This window comes from Ursus maritimus, unplaced genomic scaffold (genome assembly GCF_017311325.1).
Source record: "Ursus maritimus isolate PB19 unplaced genomic scaffold, ASM1731132v1 scaffold_35, whole genome shotgun sequence".
In the NCBI taxonomy this organism is placed as follows: Eukaryota; Metazoa; Chordata; class Mammalia; order Carnivora; family Ursidae; genus Ursus; species Ursus maritimus.
In genome coordinates, this window is record NW_024426119.1 from 12707776 (window position 1) to 12729530 (window position 21755).

A 21755-nucleotide genomic window follows, 5' to 3' on the forward strand; every position below is an offset into this window, starting at 1 on the left:
TGGAAGAGTACATGTTAGCACAGTGCCTTACCTAGATAAAGTACTCATCTACTGGTTGAAGGAGTGCCCTTTTACCCTGGTGTTAATCTGGAATATGCTGCCGTTCCTTCCCTTTGCTTTGTATTAGGGCTAGTGGCTCCTCCTTCAGTGCAAATAACTTACAGAATGTGTCATTCTTACTTCATTGTTATAGTTACTATTTGTTAGATAGCATTCACAATTTTGAGAGAGGAAATATGCATTTGTTTGCTAGACTCTAAGCAGAAATAAGATTTTTTTTTTAATGTGTCTTGTAAGTAAGGTAGATATTAGATGTAGGGGGGATGTATATAAAATATATTGAGGTCCTATTGACATTAGAATTTACCTTTATTTTGTTTTCCATTCTTATTACAACTTGTATAATTTTAACATAAAAATCATATTTGATTATTATAAAAACTAGAAAATACTGAAAAATATTTTAAAAATCCTTAATTTTGTTAACAATAATCACTAATCACTATTATCTCTTTTTGTCTGACTTTCTAAGTATACTTGTTTAACTATGTTAGCCGTGTTGGTAGTTTTCAGTGTTTCACACTTAAAATCTGTCTGTTCATTAAAGAATCAAAGTGCCACAATGGTAGAAACAGTCCACTTTTTCTAATCGCCTTTATGTTTTTACACACATTATGTTAGTGTTTTAATAATTGTTAAAAAAATACTTCATATCTAATGCAGATTATTTATGAGCACTCCTGGTGACATTTGACCCACGAGTGAGGATCGCCGGGTAGAGCAATCCAAATTCATGAACAGGTTTGCAGGTCTCTGTTGTATGGGCCTTAGATCTTGTTGAACTAGTTTGGATTGCTTCAAATATGTACTAGGGTCTGTGCAGTTCACTTCTTTTGGCTTGAATAGAGTTACCAGTTGTAACTATTTATAATTCAGCATCTGATGGAATTAAATCCAGGAATATTTTTCCTTTTTATGTAATTTTTACATATAATACTTCTTAAGGATTTTTTTTTTCCCAATTCCAGAACATATGTCTGTTTTCCACAACTACCTTATTATCCCTGCATTTGGTCTGTGATGTCATCTTGTCAGTTCTTCCTATAAAATAACTTCTTACTCTGGCTCTACCTCTTTGACCCTGAAGTTACTATTTCGGGGTTTAATTTCTCTTTAGTGTTTTGTTTGTTTTTGAGAGAGAGGGAGTGCATACGTGAGCAGGGAGAGGGACAGAGAGAGAGGGAGAGAGAATCTTAAGTAGGCTCCCAGGCAACATGAGGCGGTGGGGGGGGGCAACATAGGGTGACACAAGGTGACATGGGCTCTATTTTAGGACCCTGAGATCATGATAAGAGCAGAAATCAAGAGTCAGATGCTTAATGGACTGAGCCATCCAGACCCCTCATATCTTTAGTGTATTGTAGATGCTGCTTGACTGCCTATATTCTTTCCCTTTCTTCCTATTATAATGCCAGTAGTATTTTCTTCCCATTTGTGAGGCTTCTTACCTCCTTCTCTCCTTTTTTTTGCAGCTTTCAACAGTTTATTTTAGGAAATTTAAAATATATCTATAGCAAATGAACTTTATTATATGGAAACAACCACTCTGGTCATTATGGTGTCTAGTCTTACGGTTGTTTTCTTTGTATGTGTGTATATATACTCTTTAAATTATATTGGAATGGATCAATCTTTGCCCAAAAAAAACCTTAATGTTCTGTAAATATTTTCCCATATCTGTTTTATTTTTTGCTCTATATTATAGATGTATTATGACTTATGCCTTCTTCTTGGACATTTAGTTCTTTAGGTCCTCCCTCCCTTTGTTCTCCCTCCTTCTTATTCATCCATTCTTTCTGCCCTTATAACCAGTACTGCAGTACCATTGTCGCTAAATTGTTTGGACAGATCCATGGTTATTTCTTAAAAGAACAGAGTAATGGTTCTAAAATATAGCTCTGATTTTTGTCATCCCTATTTTATGTGTTTCATCTCTGTGTTGTGACCAGTCTGAACTTTACATCCTAAAAACTCTTTGTTAGTCTGGCTCTTGCCAACCTTTCTGACTTTTATCTCCTATCCTTTTCTCACACCCTCTAGCTACACCAAACCACCTGTGGTTTCTAAAATGTGTCTTACTCATGCACGTGTGTTTGCCCTCTTTTCTTATCCACCTGGTAAATATTTCTTTGGCCTTCCAGCCTAGACTTTGGTGGGAATTCTTGATCTGCCTAGGCAGTTAAGTGTCTCCTTCTTTGCATCTGTGCACTCTTCTCCAGGAATGCCACTAGAATGTTTCCAAAATTTTAGAAATTTGGTCTCCTTTGCTAGGCCGTGAGCTCTGTAATGACAGGGATGTTGTTCTTATCATCTCTCTCTTTTCAGCACCTAACTCATAGGAGGTGCTTTCTGTTTGAAAAAATCTGTGATCTGGGGTAAAGTACATTTCTAACAATGGCATAATATAATTAAATGTTAGTTTTAATTCACTCCAGAATACTGTGAGGGAAAAATTATTTGACTGAAAAATACTTATGGATAGCATAGTAAGTATAGTATTTTAAAAAATATACATGTGTCATGAGTGGTTAAGAAAATACATAACTGAATAATTCATGCTTGCATTTAATATTGAAATGATAGTTTTATAAACCTTTAGAGAATTTAAGTGAAATGGAAACTTTTTTTCTTTTGGTTAGGTTTTTATGTAAGCAAGAATATTTAAGTATAATATATCAACAAATATAATTACAGTGTTTAAAACTGGATTCATATAATAGTATCATGATGGCTTAAATAGATTTAAGAAGAATTGGACTACTTAAGCAACGTTAGAACCATAGGGGAGCCTGGCTGGCTCAGTTGGTAGAGCATGTGACTCTTGATCTTGGGGTTATGAGTTCGAGCCCCACATTGGGGGTGGAGAGTTTACTTTAAAAACAAAAAAGTGACTTTAGAACCATAAACAGTAATCATTGGGAAGGTAGCGTGTTTGGAATTTTAAAAGACCACATTACATTCCTGTAGAGAATGTTCATTGATACCATAATTAAGGAGACAATCCTGGTTTACCATATAATCGATCTGTTCTAATAGTCATTTCTTTATGTCCTTTTTTTTTTCTTTTTGAGGTTTTTAACTTAATCATTCAAAATGATAGGTGTTTTCTTTGGTTCTAGAGTTCTCCAGTCTGAGAGTCTCCAAATTCTTTCTCATTGTCTGTTTGAATGTTAGCCAGTTTAAATATTTTGTAATTTCTTTTGTATTGGACTGACCTATATATATGCTACCACTTACACATATAGCAACTCTTTTTGTTGGTAGCTGCTTAAGATCTTAAAGTTTGCTTTGTTTACCCATTGTCTTAGCACTTAGCATAGTGTTGTAGTGTTTGGTACTGCTTTATGACAGGTTACACTAATTGGTATTTTAACTTCATATTTTTCCTTCTTTTTTTTTTTTTTAAAGGTAATGTGGCTTTAGATAACCTACAGATAAAAGAAAATGCTCTGGTAAGTTTTCAGACTATGTTGATTACTCAGTTAATTTGGTAAGCTCTTAGAAATTCTTGGTTACTTGGTATCTGGTACCAGGTACCAGATAAAGTTGATTGAGTCACTCAGAGAAGGATTACTTATTTAACTGTTTGCTATAGGAAAATCTGAAATTAAAAATTTAGATTTTTTTTTCCTCTTGATCAAAATGGTGTCTCTTGGAAAGCGGAATGTTTTTCCTTGGCTTAATTTGACTGAATAGCTTTGTAGTAGACATTTGTCTTACGTTAAATAATTTTCTCCAGAATTATCTTTACATATTTTTTGGTAAGTAAGAATTTTATTTTAACAATTTATCAAATGAATAATTGTATTTTTTGAAATACATTGACAGTCCAGCCTTATAATATTATGGTAATATTAACAAGTCAAGTAGATTTTTTGGATTCTAGCTCTCCATCACCTACTCCTCCTCCCTCCCTGTTAGGCTTTAGCCTTTTGGACTTAATTTGATTTTATAAAGTCACTTAAGAATGAGTTTATTTAAGATTTTATTTATTTATTTTAGAGAGAGAGAGAAAGAGCAAGCGGGAGCACACACAAGTGAGGGGTGGGAGGGGCTGAGGGAGGAGAAGGAGAAAGTGAACCCCAAGCAGACTCTGTGCTTAGTATAGATCCTAATGTGGGGCTCAGTCTCACGACCCTGAGACCATGACCTGAGCCAAAATTGAGTCAGACTCTTAACCCACTGAGCCACTCAGGTGCCTCAGAATGAGTTTATTCTTTAATTAATAGGTCAGATTTCTAACAAACTACAGTATGTTTTATAATCCTGGTGTTGACTTCTGGTTGGATTTCTACATGATGAACTGTGTAATTAAGGAGAGTCTTACACCCGAAGTGCTAATATGACTGGTCTCAGGGAAGCCAGTTTTGGGTATTGAAGATCCCAGGAATAGAGCTTTGTCATGAGAAGTAACAATTGATTATATTCTACTGAAAACAACTTGGCAGACATGGTGGAAAAGGCATGGACCTTGGAGTCTGGCAGACCTGGGTTTCAGTGCTAGTGCTGCCCTTTTATCAGCTATGTGACTTTTGGCAAGTTTCTCAGTTTCTGTGAGCACCAGTTCAATCGTCCTTAAATTGGAGTTAATAATACAAAATGATATAATACATATGTGCTTTTGTGGCTTGAATAAGATTAAAAGTAGAGCCTGGCAAGTAGTGGATACTCAAAATATTTAAATTTTCTTTCTCTTCCTTTATTTATATAGGATGCTGCAACTTTTTAAATTTTACCCCAAAATTTGGAACTTAAGACTCTTTTGCTGGAGATTGGAATAAATGTTATTTTTTCCCCATTTTAGGAAAATATTTTAGAAGGAAAGAAGTATAAATAGAATTGGGGTGAGAGGATATATATCTAACATACTTAAGAGACCAGTTGAACTCTGTGTTAGCCTAGTTTGAATTTGGGTTATAGTTAAATATAATAAATTCTTTTGTAATTAATATTCTCCATTAATTCAAACTAATATCCTTTCCCTGATTAAATTGGATTGATGAGGTTTTACTTTGAATATGGATTCTTTACATTTATTTTTTGTGAAAAATTATTTCATGAGGATCAAAGTGAGCATGAGCCCAAACTTTCAGAAGTGTATAGTTCAGAGTTGGTATTCTGCATAACATAAAGTACAATATGAATGCCCTTGAATGCATTCCCCCCCCCCCACCTGCTTCTGCCACCTTGGGTATAGAGCTGCTCTCTTACCACCAGAGAGAAATTTTGTTTTTGGTCTACAAAAAGATCAGTATTATATTCAGTTCCTATTCACCTAGAATGTTTGAGTAATCAGATGATTGGGTAAATTGATTATTTTAGTTAATTGTTACCTAAAGTACTATATTTCCGTCATCAGGTTGATAGTATGTAATAAGGTACATCTAACAACAGGGCTATTCCGATTGGTTTAATTTTTAATAATTCTAAAGATTCAAGTGATCATTGTGAATATCAGTTAGTGTTTAGTACTCTGTGAATAAAAAAGTTATTTGTACTTTCTAGTGGTTTGGAATCCAGCTAAATGAAAGTTTGTTTTTATTAATGATTGGTACCTGTCAGTAACTTAATCTGAAGTAAATGCTAGTTTGGTAAGTAATAAGAGGAGAATCTCCCTTTTCTTTTAAGATTCTTTTGTTTATTTACCAAATGTTTTATTTGAGTGAAATAGTTGTTCAGTTATTGTTTTCAACTAATTTTTGTGAAGGGACTCTTTTTTTCCTATTCTAGTATTTTAGATAAGCAGCGTCCATCATTATTTTAAAAGTTCATGGCATTTCTATCTGTCTTGGTTTGGTTTATTAAAACAAGGAACCAGTTTATCCAATTACTTTCTTTAGCTACAAACTCTTTTCCTATTGTTCCTATTTATAGTTTTGTTTCTCTTGTGAATTCTTTCCTCAAAGGCAAATTTAAGTCAATAGAAACTTTTTTTCCCCAACAATGTTCTGAGTTACTCAAATACAGAAAATTTGTTTCATGTTTTTCCTTTGAGATGATTGTGTATTTAGATGATGATACATAGATGATTTGGGGGGAGCTTAATAATTTAAAATTTCTTTTAAATTTTTTTCTTCCTTTTGAAGAGTGAGTTGGATGTTCCTTTTAAAGTCAAAGCTGGCCAAATTGGTAAGTACTATTCACTTGAGTTATTCTTAATCCTTTTAGTTTTTTTATTTTTCTGGTGTTATTTAATCTAAAACATTTTTTAGCTTGAACAAAAATGTGAGAGGTTTTTGGCTTATGTTGGCTAGAGCTCTTGGAGCTCTGGGCCTAATATATGTTGTATGTAATACATAAATACTTCAAAATTTCTGACGAAAGGGTAGAAAATTACCCTCTAAAATGAAAGGACATTTGAAGTGCAATGATACCTTTTAGGCTTTGGTTCTACTACACAAAATATATCTTGATTTTCAAAATTGATATGTAAGTTCTGTATGCCTTTTCTTTATATGTGAGAGTGGTATAATTTGCAAAACTCTAGTAAAATTTAGGTGTAGCTTATTTTCCTCATGTTTTGTTCAATCATTTCGCTTGATATATTATGCAGCAACGTGGTATAGAGGATATGTCTTGGTAAGTAGAAAGTCTTTGCAAAGGCTAAACTCTTACACTAAGATCATCCATAGCTAAGCCTTCATCTTTGTTGAAGAAATTTTTTAATAGAACGTTAACCCATGAAGTCCTCTCAACTATTCCATACTACCTGATTTTTACTTTTTTAAAAATGTAATTTACAGCCCTAGACAACTTGCTCTTACTTTAGAATTTTCACTTATGCCCACCATCAGTCCTTCTACTTCATCACCCTGCTATTTCACCATGTGGCTTTCCTTCTTCATTTATTTTGTATTCAGGGAAGGCTTTGTCTTTCACTATTCTAGCATCTCTTCGCGATTACTTGAATACTTCTGTTTGAGTCTACTTTATATCACCTGTACGTGTTCCTTTTAAAATAACATTTTTATGTTTCTGTCTCTTGAAACAGAAGACATTCCCTTAGATTGAAAGCATCCGTGGGCATGCATTATTCTTTTTCATTTGTCTGTCATACAGAGCCTTGTGCTGTGTGAAGTGGTGATATTTAGCTGTGGTGGTCTCTTGAAGTATTGTGGTTCTGCATGCTTAATTGAAATCCTAGAGTAAAGTTAAAACCATTCATTCTTTCTTTTGCCTTTGAGGTATTTACGCACACACTGTTATGTGTGAGACTACATAGGTAGCTGTGGGAGAGGCAAGATGAATATATGTTTGTCTCCAAAGAAGTTAGGTCCAATTTTAGGACATATTGAAATTGCATTTTTAGAGTATTGGATGAGTTGTATTTGACTAAAGAACTTTTACATTATTATATTACTAGAACTAGGTTTATATTTTAGAAGAGGTTTGCTAATGTTTCACATTTTGTTCTTTTTTCTTTTAAAATACTGTAAGAATTTAATGACTCCCATCAGGGTTACTCATTGACCCTTTACATATAAGGATGCAAAGCATATTTTCTTATTATTTATCCCTTTTTTGGTTTATGGAGCATTTATATTAGTTATTCAATTTCTATTAGGTTAAAATATTACACCTAACCTGTAAAGTCAGTGTGGCTAAGTAAGCTCAAGAATGTTTTGGTTTTCTAAGGGCTAGACATATTTGTTCGTGTTCCTTGGTTATCCTTTTACTTAAAGATTTAAAAATTTCCTGTTCTATAAATGGGAGGCAGTGAAATAACTAACTTAATTACAGTGGAATTCAGGATAATGAAGGATGGGAAGATAATGAGTTAGGGTAAGTGGAGAGAAGAAAAGGTATAGGGAACAGACAATCCGTTTTTTGCTGTGCTCTAGTTAAAGGGGCATTTCTGACTTTTTCAGTCTCATGCTCACGATAAGGCAATCAAATCAACTTTTTTTTTTTTAAAGATTTTATTATTTTAGAGAGAGTGAGAGAGTACATGCACGTGAGCAGGGGGAGGGGCAGAGGGAGGTGGGGGAGAGGATCTTGAGCAGACTCCATTCCTAGCAGGGACCGCATCCGGAGCTTTATCTGAGGACCCGGAGATCATGACCTGAGCAGAAATCAAGAGTCAGACACTCAACCAACTGAGCCACTCGGCACCCCTCAGATCAACTTTTTAGGAGTTTCTAAGTTAGCTAGATATGTAACAGTATCTGTTATACATATAGGTGGTTCTCGCTATAAAGTCATCAGACTTAGAAATAGCCCAAAAGTATACTGGCATTACCTCTAGACTCCCCTGACATGGGAGCTATTTAGGAAACTCAACAGATTTATAAACAGAAGAAAAATAAAATTTAAATGGAGAAATGATTTGAGATTTTAACCGTGGGAAGAGATTCCCAGGTAAAACTGGCTTACCTACATAAGCCATGCAGGTGAATCAAAATATGCTCCCTTACATTGCACTGTTTTATTTTCTCTTCTGCTTATTCTCCTGTTAAACAGTTCTTTGAACTTTGGGCATTTTTATTTAAAGGTGCCAGTAATTCTGGTGGTATAAGTAGTTGAGTCACTCTGGCATCCACACTGATGACTTAAGTAGACTTACGTGATTTATTTAACTTCTCTGGGAATGAGTTTCCTGTTTTCAAAATTGAAATAATAGCTGTCTCATTCTTCTCCTATGTTGGGAATATCAAATGAAATGATATCAGAAAGTTTGAAAAGTATAAAGCAGTATGAATAGTTACTTCTAATAGTAACTAATATGGAAGAGATCTTTGCAAACTTCAGTGTTGGAATCTTTTCATTTTTCTGAGTGATATACATATTATATGTGTGAAGGGTTTTGTTATACCTTTTCTCTAATTGGAAAGGGGAAATGTGTATCTTCTGGAGCCGCCCAAATAAGAATTTAAGGTTGAAATTATGTTTCTTTAGATAAATTAACTTTGAAGATTCCTTGGAAGAACCTTTATGGAGAAGCAGTTATTGCGACCCTAGAGGGACTGTACCTGCTTGTTGTCCCTGGAGCAAGTATGTTGTTTTGGGTTATAACCATTCAGCAACAGCATAGTGAAATTAAATTGTTGCCTTGGTTAGATATTTTAATATGTTTAATAGAAGATACTTTAAATAAACTAAGCATATACACATATCACATATAGACATATATTTTACATATATACACATATATATTGCCACAATTGTACATAAAATATTTTTATGTTGTTGTTGGAAAGAATAATTCCAACCATTTGTTAAATTTATTCTCCTCTCTGTGAATATTTATTTTGTAACTAAGTCTTCATTTTAAGTTGAGATGCATTAAATAATTTCCTTTTGGAGAATGAAATGAAATAAGTTTTTAAAAAGTACTGATGCGTTAATCTGCAGATTTAAAGAATGGAAATTTTTTTCCCTCTATTTTGTTGCCTCTGGTTTTGAATAAATGTTCGTTCAAAAATGTGTGTGAAATAGGTAATTTTTTTTCATTGTAAATGAAAGTATTTTAATTTTTAATGAATGTTGTATGTAAAGCAGTAGTGCTTATTTATTTATTTATTTATTTTAATTTTTAAATAATTTTTTATTATGGTATGTTAGTCACCATACAGTAAACCCTTAGAGTAGTGCTTATTTAGGTAATATATTTTGTTATAACTCTTTTTTCAGTTAGAATAACAATATAATATTAAGAAAAGTTTGGATATTTTAGGGAGAAATTACTTGTTTTCCCAACAATAAAGCGAACACAATTTTTATTTTTATATTTTGCTTTCCAATCTTTACTATGTACGTATTTGATTTGATATAGCATTTATCACATTATATATACAACATGGATCTGTTTTTTTTACTTAATGTGTATATTTTTGATATGTGATAGTGGTAATTTTGAAAGGCTGTATGATATTTCATTGTGAGCTGGGCTCATACATTGAACATTATAAACACCTCATTCTTATAGATATCTTTTTTGTTCTTTTTTGTTATTTCCTCAGGATACATTATCAGAAATGAGATTTCTAGATGAAAAGGAAATATATATTTTCTGATTGTTGATATATATTCTTGAATTACTTTCTGAAAGTCTTTTTATTAGTCTGTATTGATACCAGCTAGTACTGGGTGTTACATGTATTTTATAGTTACTCAAAATTTTACCCCTCAGACAAAATAACTGGAAATTATCTGTTATATTTTCCGCCATCCTTCTGTTTCTCCCTTTTACCTTTCTACTCACTCTTTCCCCCTCTTAACCTTTTTCCTTTCTTCCTCTATCCCTTTAATTTCTCTCTTTCCCTCGGTTCTGTTTTGATAAAAGCTTTGTAAATAAATAGGAATCATTTATTTATGTTTAAACTTTTTGTAAAACTAATTTAAAGAATTCAGCTCTTTTAGTTACAAAGAAAATGGCTTACAGGACTTACAGTATAAATAAACACTCAATCATAATGTGATTGAACTTTTCCTCTTTATTTAATAATTGCCTTTCCTAGTGTGTGAGCTAACTATATATTTTTAGGTATTAAATATGATGCTGAAAAAGAAGAAAAATCCTTGCAAGATATTAAACAGAAAGAGCTATCCCGAATTGAAGAAGCCCTTCAAAAAGCAGCAGAGAAAGGTACAATATGCTTATGTTTTACACATGATCTTAGCCAAAAGGCTGAGAAGTGGTACAATATGTTCATGTTTTAGATAAACTTACATACACCTATATTTTAGATATGTTTAATGCACTGTAGAGAGGATGCTTTCATAAGCCTCCATAAGTCATGGTTCCAAAGAAAGAATATTCTTTTAAAATTATATCTCAAAATATTGACTATAAATATTTTCATGCCTTACATTTAGGAATCATTGCCATGTGATTGTATTATCTCACTGCCAGTTTAATTTTCCCACTTTCCTCAACTAGTCATTTTTACAGTGTTACTTTTTGGAGACTTTTCCGTGAGTTCTTGCAGACCTGTTTGTTTTTGCCAAATGTTAATAGGTTCTTAATCTACATTTTTAGATGTATCTATGGAAGATAATGAGGTTCAGCATATCAGTATAGTGAGATAATGTTTAGAGGAAATGGTGCTGTAATTCTGTTCCTAGCTGTATCTCTTTATATTGTATAGGATACTTTTTAAAACCTGGTTCTTCAGATTTCAACATTTTAACATCTTGCCTTAAGTTTTACTTTTTTATTTTTATCTAAATAAATCTGATGACTATTTGGATTTGTCTTATGGAGCAAGAATAAGGATAAGATGAAAAAGCAGTCTATAGAGTGATAAGTTGAAGGATTTTTCCAAATTTCCAGTTTTTCTCTTTCAAGTCAGATTACACCCCAGTTGCTGATTGTATTCAGCATTATATTCAGATATACTAAGAAATTATATTCAGATATACTAAGATTTTGTTTCCTAGCTTAAGCTGCTGACATTTAATTGAATCAGTAAATCTCTCTTAAAAATAGCTTGCTCATTAAGATTCTTTATCAATGATTCTAATTCTTTTTGCCCCAAGTGCTTTTTCTTATACAAAAAAATTTCTTACACAAAAAAATTACTTAAAAACTTAAAATACAGAGGAGGCTGTCTTAATGGAAGAAAATTTTAAAAGCTTAAAAATGTTTTTTTCTTTCTCTTTTCATACTTGAGCATATTTTGTCTTCCGAAGTTTAAGAATTCTGTGTTTTTATGAAAACAGTGTTCTTCTTTCTATTACTTTTTAGTGCTAAATAAAGCAAGATGAAAATGGTTTTGTTTTATGACAATTCAGTGTGATTGTTTACTTTTTTTCACTTTTTGGTAATTAGTATATATGGAAATAGTACCATAAAATGAGGAGAAAGACTTGGAGAGCACTAGAATTTCATTTCTTTCTTGATATAGGTCAGATTAAGAATATTTTTTAACACACTGTATTTAATGGTACATATCCTTGAGTAGGCATATTGACATATATTTAGATAAATTGATACAGGTAATAAAATGTATCATAATATATATATATAACAGCATAATTATACACTCATATAATTTATTATGTATATACAAAATTAAGTTATATTTTTCCTTTTCAGAAACAAACCCCAAATTCCTCTTTCTTTTTTATTTTTGGATGGAAATAACTGTGATTGTTTAAAAAATATTTTCACGTTTCCAGTGAACTGTAAGAAAAAGCATGTATAGTCTCTCCTGTTTTAGTAGTTGACAGCTTAATTGGCAAATGATAATGTGCTATACATTTTATATTGAGTACGTATGAAATTTTGACTCCTGGATCTTTAATGCTTAGGAAATTTATATGTTTAGGCCTGGCAGAGAGGCTATTAAGGATGACTTGATATATTTATAGGGGCTGAACATCTGTGGCACTAAGTTTGTGTGAATAGGACTATTAGACTTATATAATATATAATAATTACAGTGTAGCTTCTTGGATGATAAAATTTAGGTTTTGCTGATATAGAACTAAAATTCAGAAAGTGATACTGAGTTTTAACATTATTATTTTAGATTTTTTAGAAAAATGTTTTGAGTATAAAAGAGATGAATTCTGGTTGCCTGCCTGGCTCAATTGGTAGAACATGTGATTCTTGGTCTTGGGGTTGTGGGTGCAAGCCCCATGTTGGGTATAGAAATTACTAAAAAATAAAGTCTTAAAAAAATAAAAGAGATAAATTGTGATATATGGGATAATTGGGATATATATTGATATTGCTTTTTTAATTGCACTGAATTTAATTATCTTGACTGCATATGATTTTTTCCCTAAATTTTCTATGAATGTGGGTCACATTTTCATGTATTATTATTCATATGAATGATAAAAGACACCCTGGTCTTTGGATGCTTTGCATTTCTCCATTATTAATAATTATTACTTAATGCCATACTTTATTTTTGAGGCTTATTATTTTTTCACTTATTTCTTGGTTTTAAAAGCATAAAAGTGGGGCGCCTGGGTGGCGCAGTCGTTAAGCGGCTGCCTTTGGCTCAGGGCGTGATCCCGGCATTATGGGATCGAGCCCCACATCAGGCTCCTCTGCTGTGAGTCTGCTTCTTCCTCTCCCACTCCCCCTGCTTATGTTCCCTCTCTCGCTGGCTGTCTCTATCTCTGTTAAATAAATAAATAAAATCTTTAAGAAAAAAAAAAGCATAAAAGTACCATGGCACGTGTAGAGACTCAGAGAGGTAAGGAGAGAAAGTGATTCAACTCTTAGCAGCAGATGATAAAATTGAAAACAAAATCATCATGCTAATCTGCTTTAAGAAAGTATTTTTACTTTGTTTCTTTTGTTAAAGTACAGTACTGCCCACAATCATGTGGGAAAAAAATCAAATTGATATGTAAGTGAGTTCATTTCTAAACAGTTTGCTCAACTGTAAAAATAAACTTCTTGGTATTTTTCTCCTTTTATTTTATTGTAGTAAGTTTATTTTCCTGGAAGGCTATTATAAAATAAAGGGAAAAATGAAATTCCTAGTGAGGCCAAAGATTCCCAAATCCTATATATTCTATATTTAAAATGTTAATTTTATCTAAGTGATGTATACACACACCTTAAAATTAAATAGTTTTGCCAAAAAGACTTCTGTTGAAAAATGTCAGTCTCCTGTTGCGCTCTTCTTTACCCTTTAAACCCATTCCTTCAAGGGAACCACGGTCTTAGAAAAACTAATGTTCTGTCATTATCTAATCTATTAATGGTATTATCTAGGGTCCCTCTTACGGTAGTCAGGGAGTTTACTTCTCTTACCATGTCCTTTCACTCTAAATTCCCCTCCTTCTCATAATATGGTTATGTCCTAATGTTTGGCCAATTAGTAGTCAGAATTTACATTACTATGATGGTGTAATTGTTCACTGTGTAGGTTAAATGTTGTACTATGGTTATATTCCTTTCTTATGCAACGTTTTGTTTTTCTTGAATTTGTAAATGCTTCTTTTTCATTTGCTTTGTTTTCTGTGTAAATTTACGTTTAATTCTTTTCATTTGCTACGTGAAATTTGTTACATGACTATCAGTGTTATTTTCCAGTTGCCCCTACTCACCTATTGGTCCCCTCCCTGGACCCTTTTTTCTCTTGGAGATCTCCCTTTGAAATGGTTGCTTTTTCAGCCCTGCTGCGCAGTTGTCATCTCGGGATTGTCTTCATCCCTATTCTGTGTTTAATTCACTGTTTTCTGGGTCCTTTGCCTATTGTTCTTTGTTAGTTACTTTGCTGTATCCCATAGCTTTTAAGAAAAATACATTAGATATAATTGTAAAAATGCTTTCAAGTCTGAAAGTCTTTACTTGAGCACTTGTTTTATTTGGCTGGGGAATAGAATGCTAGGTTTAAAATTAGAATTTTGAAGGCAATATCATTTAGTTACCAGGTACTTTTTAGAATTCTGATACCAATCTGCTCAACATGTTGTTGGAAACATAAAAATCAGAAAATCCGTGAATCCTGCTGTCAAAAACCTTACATTTTAGTTGAGAAAATAAGAAATGTGCGTAATCAATCCTAAACAGGAGAAAGTATTGAGTCTCTTCAAAGAGGTACAGATAAGAGTGGTAACGGAGTTCAGAATGAACATACCACGTTAAGCCAAAGAGATCAGGGCAGACACTGTGAAGATAAATATTTTAGCTATGTCTAAAAATGAGTTTGCAGAAAAGGAGAAGAGGGTCTTCTAGGTAGAGGGGACAGTAAAGAGAGGGAAGTATAGAACATGTAGGGGGAATAGCTAAGAATTTGGGGGTTTGAGGGAATGTAGTTAGTTAGATATAAGTTGGGAAGCTGAGTTTAGGTCAAGTTTCAGAGATTTGCATGCCATGATGGTGATAATGGTGATGGTTATGACAATGATAGCAGCTAACATTTATTGAGTATTTACTATTTGCCAGTCATTCTTCAAATGCTTCATATGTATTGACTTATTTAATAGTCATCATTCTGTGATACAAGTCTATTATTGTTTCCATTTTACAGCTGAGAAAGCTGCAAGTTAGTCCTAAGTCACACATGTAGTAAATGATAGATCTATAATTTGAACCTGCTCTGGTTCTATCTAGATCCTATATTTTTAGTTCTGTGTTATCATGGACTTCCATCTGTAACCATTGGGAGAGTCAGTAATAAGTTTTCCTTTTCCTTTCTTTAAAAACCAGGGCGTGATGCCATCAAAGCTGTGTTTTAGCAAGGTTAAACTTGCCTTCATGTGTCTGTATGTGAGGAGGGAAATGGAGGACGGTGCTATGTAGCCAACACTAACAAGAATGGATAGAAAGGATTCAGACAGTATATCTAAAGGGAACAGATCAGACTAAACCTAACTCCGAAGTTAGTGTAAATATCACAGCAATATTTCATTCTGCAAATGGCTAAAACAGTGGGCAAAAAGGGAACCAAAATAGCAGACTTTGCTCTGTTTGAAAATTTCAAATAATTCAATGAGACATTAGCCATAATTGATATTTGTCTGCCTTGCTTAATTTGAAATTATTAATTGTTATAATTTTTATCACTAGGAAATTTTGTTATAATATTATGATGATAAAGTTTGTAAAGGAAATGGGTTCACTGTGAATATTTCCTTAGAAATATTGTTTTGGTGTTGCCACATTTTACTTGTCTGTTACATGATTTCTAATTCTTTGAATTAAGTTTAGACATGTTTTACATGTGAAATTAAATGCTTTGCATTCTGGTTATTGCTGCCATGCGGATGCAGGCGCACATTCAGGGGAGTTCATATATGGCTTGGAAAGCTTTGTTTACAAGGACATCAAGCCTGGTGGGTATGCATGGTTCATTATATTTAGCTATATAAAAATTATATTCACATCCACTTTTGAGCTTTTAATGGAGCCCATTTGATGATATGCCATTTTTTTAAAGAAAATATGGAAATGTAATTCATGTTTTTCTCCTTTACCATCATTTCCATTTCCCAACCTTTTGTAGCCATTTGTTCATTCACTAAATATTTAGTGTCTTCTTACGGCAAGCACTGTGCTGGATGCTGAATGTTCATGGGGTGAAGCAAAGATGATCTCCTGTCCTTGTGAAGCTTACAGTTCGATCTGTAGATAACTTTCAAATCCAGACTACCTTCCTGACTTTGGTTCTGTAGGGTAGTAGTTTCTCAATTAGTCAATTCCTCTCTATAGCAGTGGTTTTCAGACTTGTAAAAAGCAATAAAATGGGACCTTTTTTAGTGAGTGAGACTTTATTTAGAGCCTTGATAAGAAGTGTTCCTCTGGGGTTCTTCATATTCTTCCTGATTTGCTTTATCTCTGTAGGAGCTCCAGAGGCACTATGGTCTTATACAGCATATTGAAATTTGAGGCTTCACAAAAGGCAGATTTGAAGGCTGACTGCTTTAGGATTTACAATAAGATTTTTTGTATGGAAGGGAGTTTAATACATACAAGTACATTAAAATAATTCTGATATTATAAAAATACTTTGATGTATTTGATTATATTTTCGATAACTTTATTGGAGTTTATTATATTAACTTAGTCACACTTAAAATTTGTTTTGATTAAATGGCAAGTGGGGTCTGTACTAGAAACGTAAACAATAAGCATTATGTTAGAATTACTTTTGCAGCTAGAAGCTTCTTTAATATTTAGGTTCATTTGACAAATGGAAGAAGAATTGCATGGCAAATTTCACAGCATTGAGTGAAATTACCCTGAAAGGCGTTTCTCTTTTAATAAAATCTATCCCTTTAGCAAGTGTAACTGACTATGTTAATTTGTCTTACAATTACTTTAATATAAAAGATAGTCTGGAAATACTCATGGCTCACTGTTTAATTTTGTTATAATTAGACCAACTTTCTGCAGTCTGCCAGGGCAGTGTTTTCTGATCCTCCTAGGAGTAATCTGCCTTCAAGGTACAAATGAATTCTAGTGCCCATACAAGTCATAACAAAAATCACTGGGTAACATTGGTGGTAAAAACAATCCCTCTCCCCCAAAAAACCAAAACAGACAGTGGTCACTATAAAGCAAAACCTAATTGATTCAGAGTTTACTTTTTTTAAAACACTGCATTAACCTGGATAAAAAACTGGGCCCAGAATATCGGTGATTCTGAAGTGAGAATAGTTAATTTTGTTGATGATATCTGATTCATTTGGCTAGGACTTAATGTAGACTCATGATCATTTCATCTTTTTACTTTATGATGTATATTCCTACCTTATTTGATGTCATTTAAAAAAATTATTCCAGAGCATATTTCTCAGAACATCAAAACTATTTTCATAATAATACTAGAATGTGATTTTTCACTGTGCCACCACTGGTTCTGGTGGTGTGAAAGCAATGTTGGGTAAAATTGTGGTTGTCTTAGCATGAATCAGGGTAGTGGCACCAAACTTTACTAGCAGCCATTGTATTGTTCAATACCATGTACTCACAGTAAAAAATAAGATGAAACAAAAGAAAAAGAGCACTAGTTTTACTTATGAATGTTTTTGATGGAATAGGAAAAATTTAATTTTAATAAACTTAAGCTCTTGAGTATGTGTCTTTTAATATTTTATGTGACAAAGTAGGAAAATAGGCAGTAAGCAGATAAGTAGGATAATTGTCACAAGGAAGAATACCTGTGCATTGTTTGAATTGTCAGCTGACCTAGTTGCTTTTTCCCTGGAAAACCATTTTACACGGAAGAGTGATTGACAGACTATTTTTCAGATTTGGGTGTTTGGGTGTTTAACAAAACAACTTCAAGAAAAAAACTGATGATGTTTGCTGCCAATAATAAGATTTTTTAGTTTTTGAGCAAAAATTAGAATTTTGGAAACTTGTATTTGCCACCTGGAGCTTGGCAGCTTGCCAGTACTTAAAAGACTTTTCTGGTGAGATTGGTGGTGATACTAACAAATGTGCTTTTTGATTTTAAATAATGAAATCACTCAACATTGAGAAAATCTGCATAATTCAATGAAGCAATATTTCCATATTACCAATGCATGATAAAAAAGGAGGTATGTGTCAAAGGTCCATTTAAAGTGTAAGTAGACCAGTTGATTTTAATTCAGATGAAAAATTTATTGATTGAGTTTCAGATTCCAAAATGCACCTAACCTTTAAGAAATTACTACTTGTTGAGTTTGGGTGTAGTATCCATAATTACATGAAAAGACCATGAGGATATTCCTCCCTTTTTTATTACATATCTGTAGTTAGGTCAGATTTTCTTCATGTGCTTCAATCTAAACAACATTACAGCAGACCAAAGGCAGAAGGAGATAGGTGAATCTAGCTGTCTTCTGCCATGCCAGACATTAAAGAGATTTGTAAGAATGTAAAACAGTGCTTCTCTTTTTACTACAACTTTTTGTTTGGAAAATATAGTTATTTTCATAAATATGTGTTATCAGTGCTATCACATGTTTTTTTTATGTAATGTTTTTTAAAATATGAATTAATAAATATTTTTAAAATTTCTGTTTTGATTTCCAATATGGTAAATATCAATAATTGTAACCCACACTAATAAAAAACTTTTAAGGGTTCTCAAGTAAGTGTATTAAAGGTGTCACGATTCCCAGATATTTGAGGACTAATTTAAAGAGTGATACAGAATCACAAATTTATGTGGACTCTGGGAAACAAACTGAGGGCTTCAGAGGGGAGGGAGGTGGGGGATTGGGATAGGCCAGTGATGGGTATTAAGGAGGGTACATATTGCATGGAGCACTGGGTGTTATATGCAAGTAATGAATCATGGAACATTGCATCAAGAACTGGGGATGTACTGTATGGTGACTAATATAACAAAATAAATATTATTAAAAAATAAAAGAATCACAAATTTAGTATCCATCACATTAAATAGAAACTTTAAAGAACTGTGTAGCAGTCAGATTAGATTTTGCAAGTATTTGGAAAGTTTTAAACATGATACATGTAACATTGAGATCAAAGATGGAACATGGAGCTAAAACAGTTGTGAAGCCAGAAAGATGAGAAGAGTGAGTTGTGGTAAGATCTAAACCCAGGCAGCTAAACCTGTTTCTGAAAGCTGTTCTAGCCAAGTGGGATGGTTTTCAGGGCCACTCTGGCTTTCTTGTTTCTTTTCAAGTGATATTTCTTTGAAAACTCAGTTTTTCTCTAAATGTTTAATTTATGAATGAAAAATACTCAGGGACCATCATTATGGCAAGAAATACTGGTAATAGCAAAGTCCAGATTCTCTGTGTGTTTATTAAATATCTTCCTCTTGAAACTCAAGGTTTATTCTTGAAATCCAGGATTTGGTTCTTTATAGTTTTTATAGTGGCAGGACAATTTGCTTTAAAATATCGAGGAAGAACAATTTTAAAATTTCAATCCAAATTTCATGTATAGTCTGTCAAATACTATATAAAAAATAAGAACTGAACTTATATATTTTATTATAATGTTCAATGTGGATTTTTTGATTCATTTGAACAGATGTGTATCATGTGCTTTGTGCCCAGATACTGGATAATTCCTGCCCTAATGTGGAGTCCTGCCTGGTGACAAGACAGTTGTACAAACATTTCGATTTCAGTATAATCACTGCTTAGTGGAAGTCTATATAAAGTGTAGAGGTAGGTGGCCCTGGAGCTGCTTGAAATAGTTGAAGAAGGCTTCAGACAGGCCTTAGTGGACCTGAGATTTGGGAGCCTCCTAGGAGTTTGCCTGGTGAAGAACTTCAGGGAGGGTAACTGAAGTTCAGAGAATGATCTATATATATAGAGAGAGAGCAGCATTAGCCATTAGGATCTTAGGCTTGTTTTGGAAATTAAGAATAGTGTTTCTGAAGTGTCCGATTCAAGGATGAGTAGAGGAGATAGAACAGCACAGGGAGTTAGGGGTTAGGTCATGAAAGGAACTTTGTGTCATGCTACACCTTTTCATTTTATCTGCCAGGCTGCAGAGAGCCTTTAGAAGAATTTTGAGCAGGGGATTAACAGGCCGTGAATGGTATTTTAGAAGGTATCAGTCTGGTGCACTGTGGAAAGATGTTTAGTAGGAGGTAGAGTGGAGACTAGAGGCAGGGGAAACCTACAGAGACCATCTTGTGTGCAGACTAGAGATGATGTCTAGTAGGAAGTCAAACGCAGAGGTTTGTAACTTGGATAAGATGGGTATTGGTTAATGCCATGAAAGTGAGGCAGTGCCAAATAAAAGAGGATGAGCTTTTAAAGGAATTAATTATTAAGCCAATTTCAAAGTACAGTTCAGTGTACTTTTTTTTTTTTTTTTTTTTGCCCTTTTGGTGTTTTTTGTATCCTTAACTCATTAAAGTATTTTTGCTTATGAGGTGTATCATCCAGGGAAGTCATCTGTCAGCAGCCTGCCCATTCATTTCATTTGTGTTCCTGTGTCCCTCCCATATATCTACGAAAGCCTTTCCCTGAAAGTTTTATATTCTGTTATTACATTTCCAATATTTTGATAACATTGAAATTAAAATTAAACTTTGTATTGTAGAAAGTCATAAATATTATGAAGGGCTTTATAGATGGATATTTTGCCCAGTTTTTGTGTAATTGTATTTGCCAAGTTATTTGCTAGATTAAAGGTTATTCTAGACTAAAGAAGGTGTGTGAACTTCTGTTTGTATTGAAATAGCAGGTTAGTTTAGAATAAAGTAAAGTGAATTGTACCAAAATTTGCTGTCAGGAAGAATTCTCTTGTTTTCTTTTCTGTCCTCTAGTCTGCTAACTTGAATTTTATCCTTTTCTCACTAAAATGCTTCCACTGAGAAGGACGTAAACGTAAAAAGCACAAAAAACATTTTAAGAAACCTTTTAAAGGTCTTGATCGCTCGAAAGGTAGGTAAAAGTAGTTTTTATGCCATGTGTTATTTATACACATCACCACTTGATTTCTGTCTTCAAAGGTAAAATGAATGTTAGATACAGTGTAACTTCAAAAATAAGTTTTAAGTTACAAGTGCATATTAAAATCTAAAATCTAAGATCAAACAAGGACACCAGAATAGGCTGTCCTTTCTATTGAGTAGTGCCTTAGCTGTCCTTTGGTCATTTGAGTACGAAGTATGTGAGAATTTCAACTCTTGACCTTGTATTTTTCTGTTTTTTATAGATAAACCAAAAGAAGCCAAAAAGGATACATTTTTAGAAAAGTTAGCAACCCAAGTTATTAAAAATGTACAAGTAAAAATCACAGACATTCACATTAAATATGAAGATGATGTAAGTAATTTCAATTCATTTAGTTTAAGTTAGTAATTAAATGCATATTTTATTATAATAGTTATTGATTTGTGGGTTACCTGTACTGGATTTTAAATACAAGATTTTTTTTTTTCCTGGTGAATACACTACTGTATCTTCTTTCGTGTGTCACACTTTTTTTTTTGTTGGGCATTTGTGTGTATAAATATAAAACCACCATATGCTTCTTTCTAAAGGTAAAATGACAGATTCTCCGATTGTCTTCTATTATTTATTTTGAATTTTAATGCCTTAAGACTTATACTCTTATAACTTTAAGGAACTATATTGACAAAAAAATTAGTTGCAAGTGGTGATGGAATCAGTCAATTATAATGGTAGTTAGAGAGAGGGGACTAAACCCCAGGTCAGCAGACTGCTAGTCCCGTTCTCTTTACATTCCTTCAAATTGGATTGAACATGCACAGTTACTCACATACATGTGCAAAAGCATGTTTAGAAACCACACTTCACTTACAACCAGAGTTTAACATTAGTTGATTAAAAACTAT

At 33.1% G+C, this 21755-nt stretch overlaps 1 protein-coding gene across 1 annotated transcript in view; it reads left to right on the forward strand.

Annotated features, from left to right (window-relative positions):
* The window catches only part of VPS13C (vacuolar protein sorting 13 homolog C), a 171127-nt gene that overhangs the window by 9013 nt on the left and 140359 nt on the right, over positions 1 to 21755 (forward strand). Inside the window, exons 2-6 of the mRNA XM_040620561.1 lie at positions 3469 to 3512; positions 6147 to 6189; positions 8956 to 9051; positions 10544 to 10645; positions 21113 to 21222. Coding sequence (XP_040476495.1) covers positions 3469 to 3512; positions 6147 to 6189; positions 8956 to 9051; positions 10544 to 10645; positions 21113 to 21222 — 395 coding nt within the window. The remainder of the gene's footprint in view (positions 1 to 3468; positions 3513 to 6146; positions 6190 to 8955; positions 9052 to 10543; positions 10646 to 21112; positions 21223 to 21755) is intronic.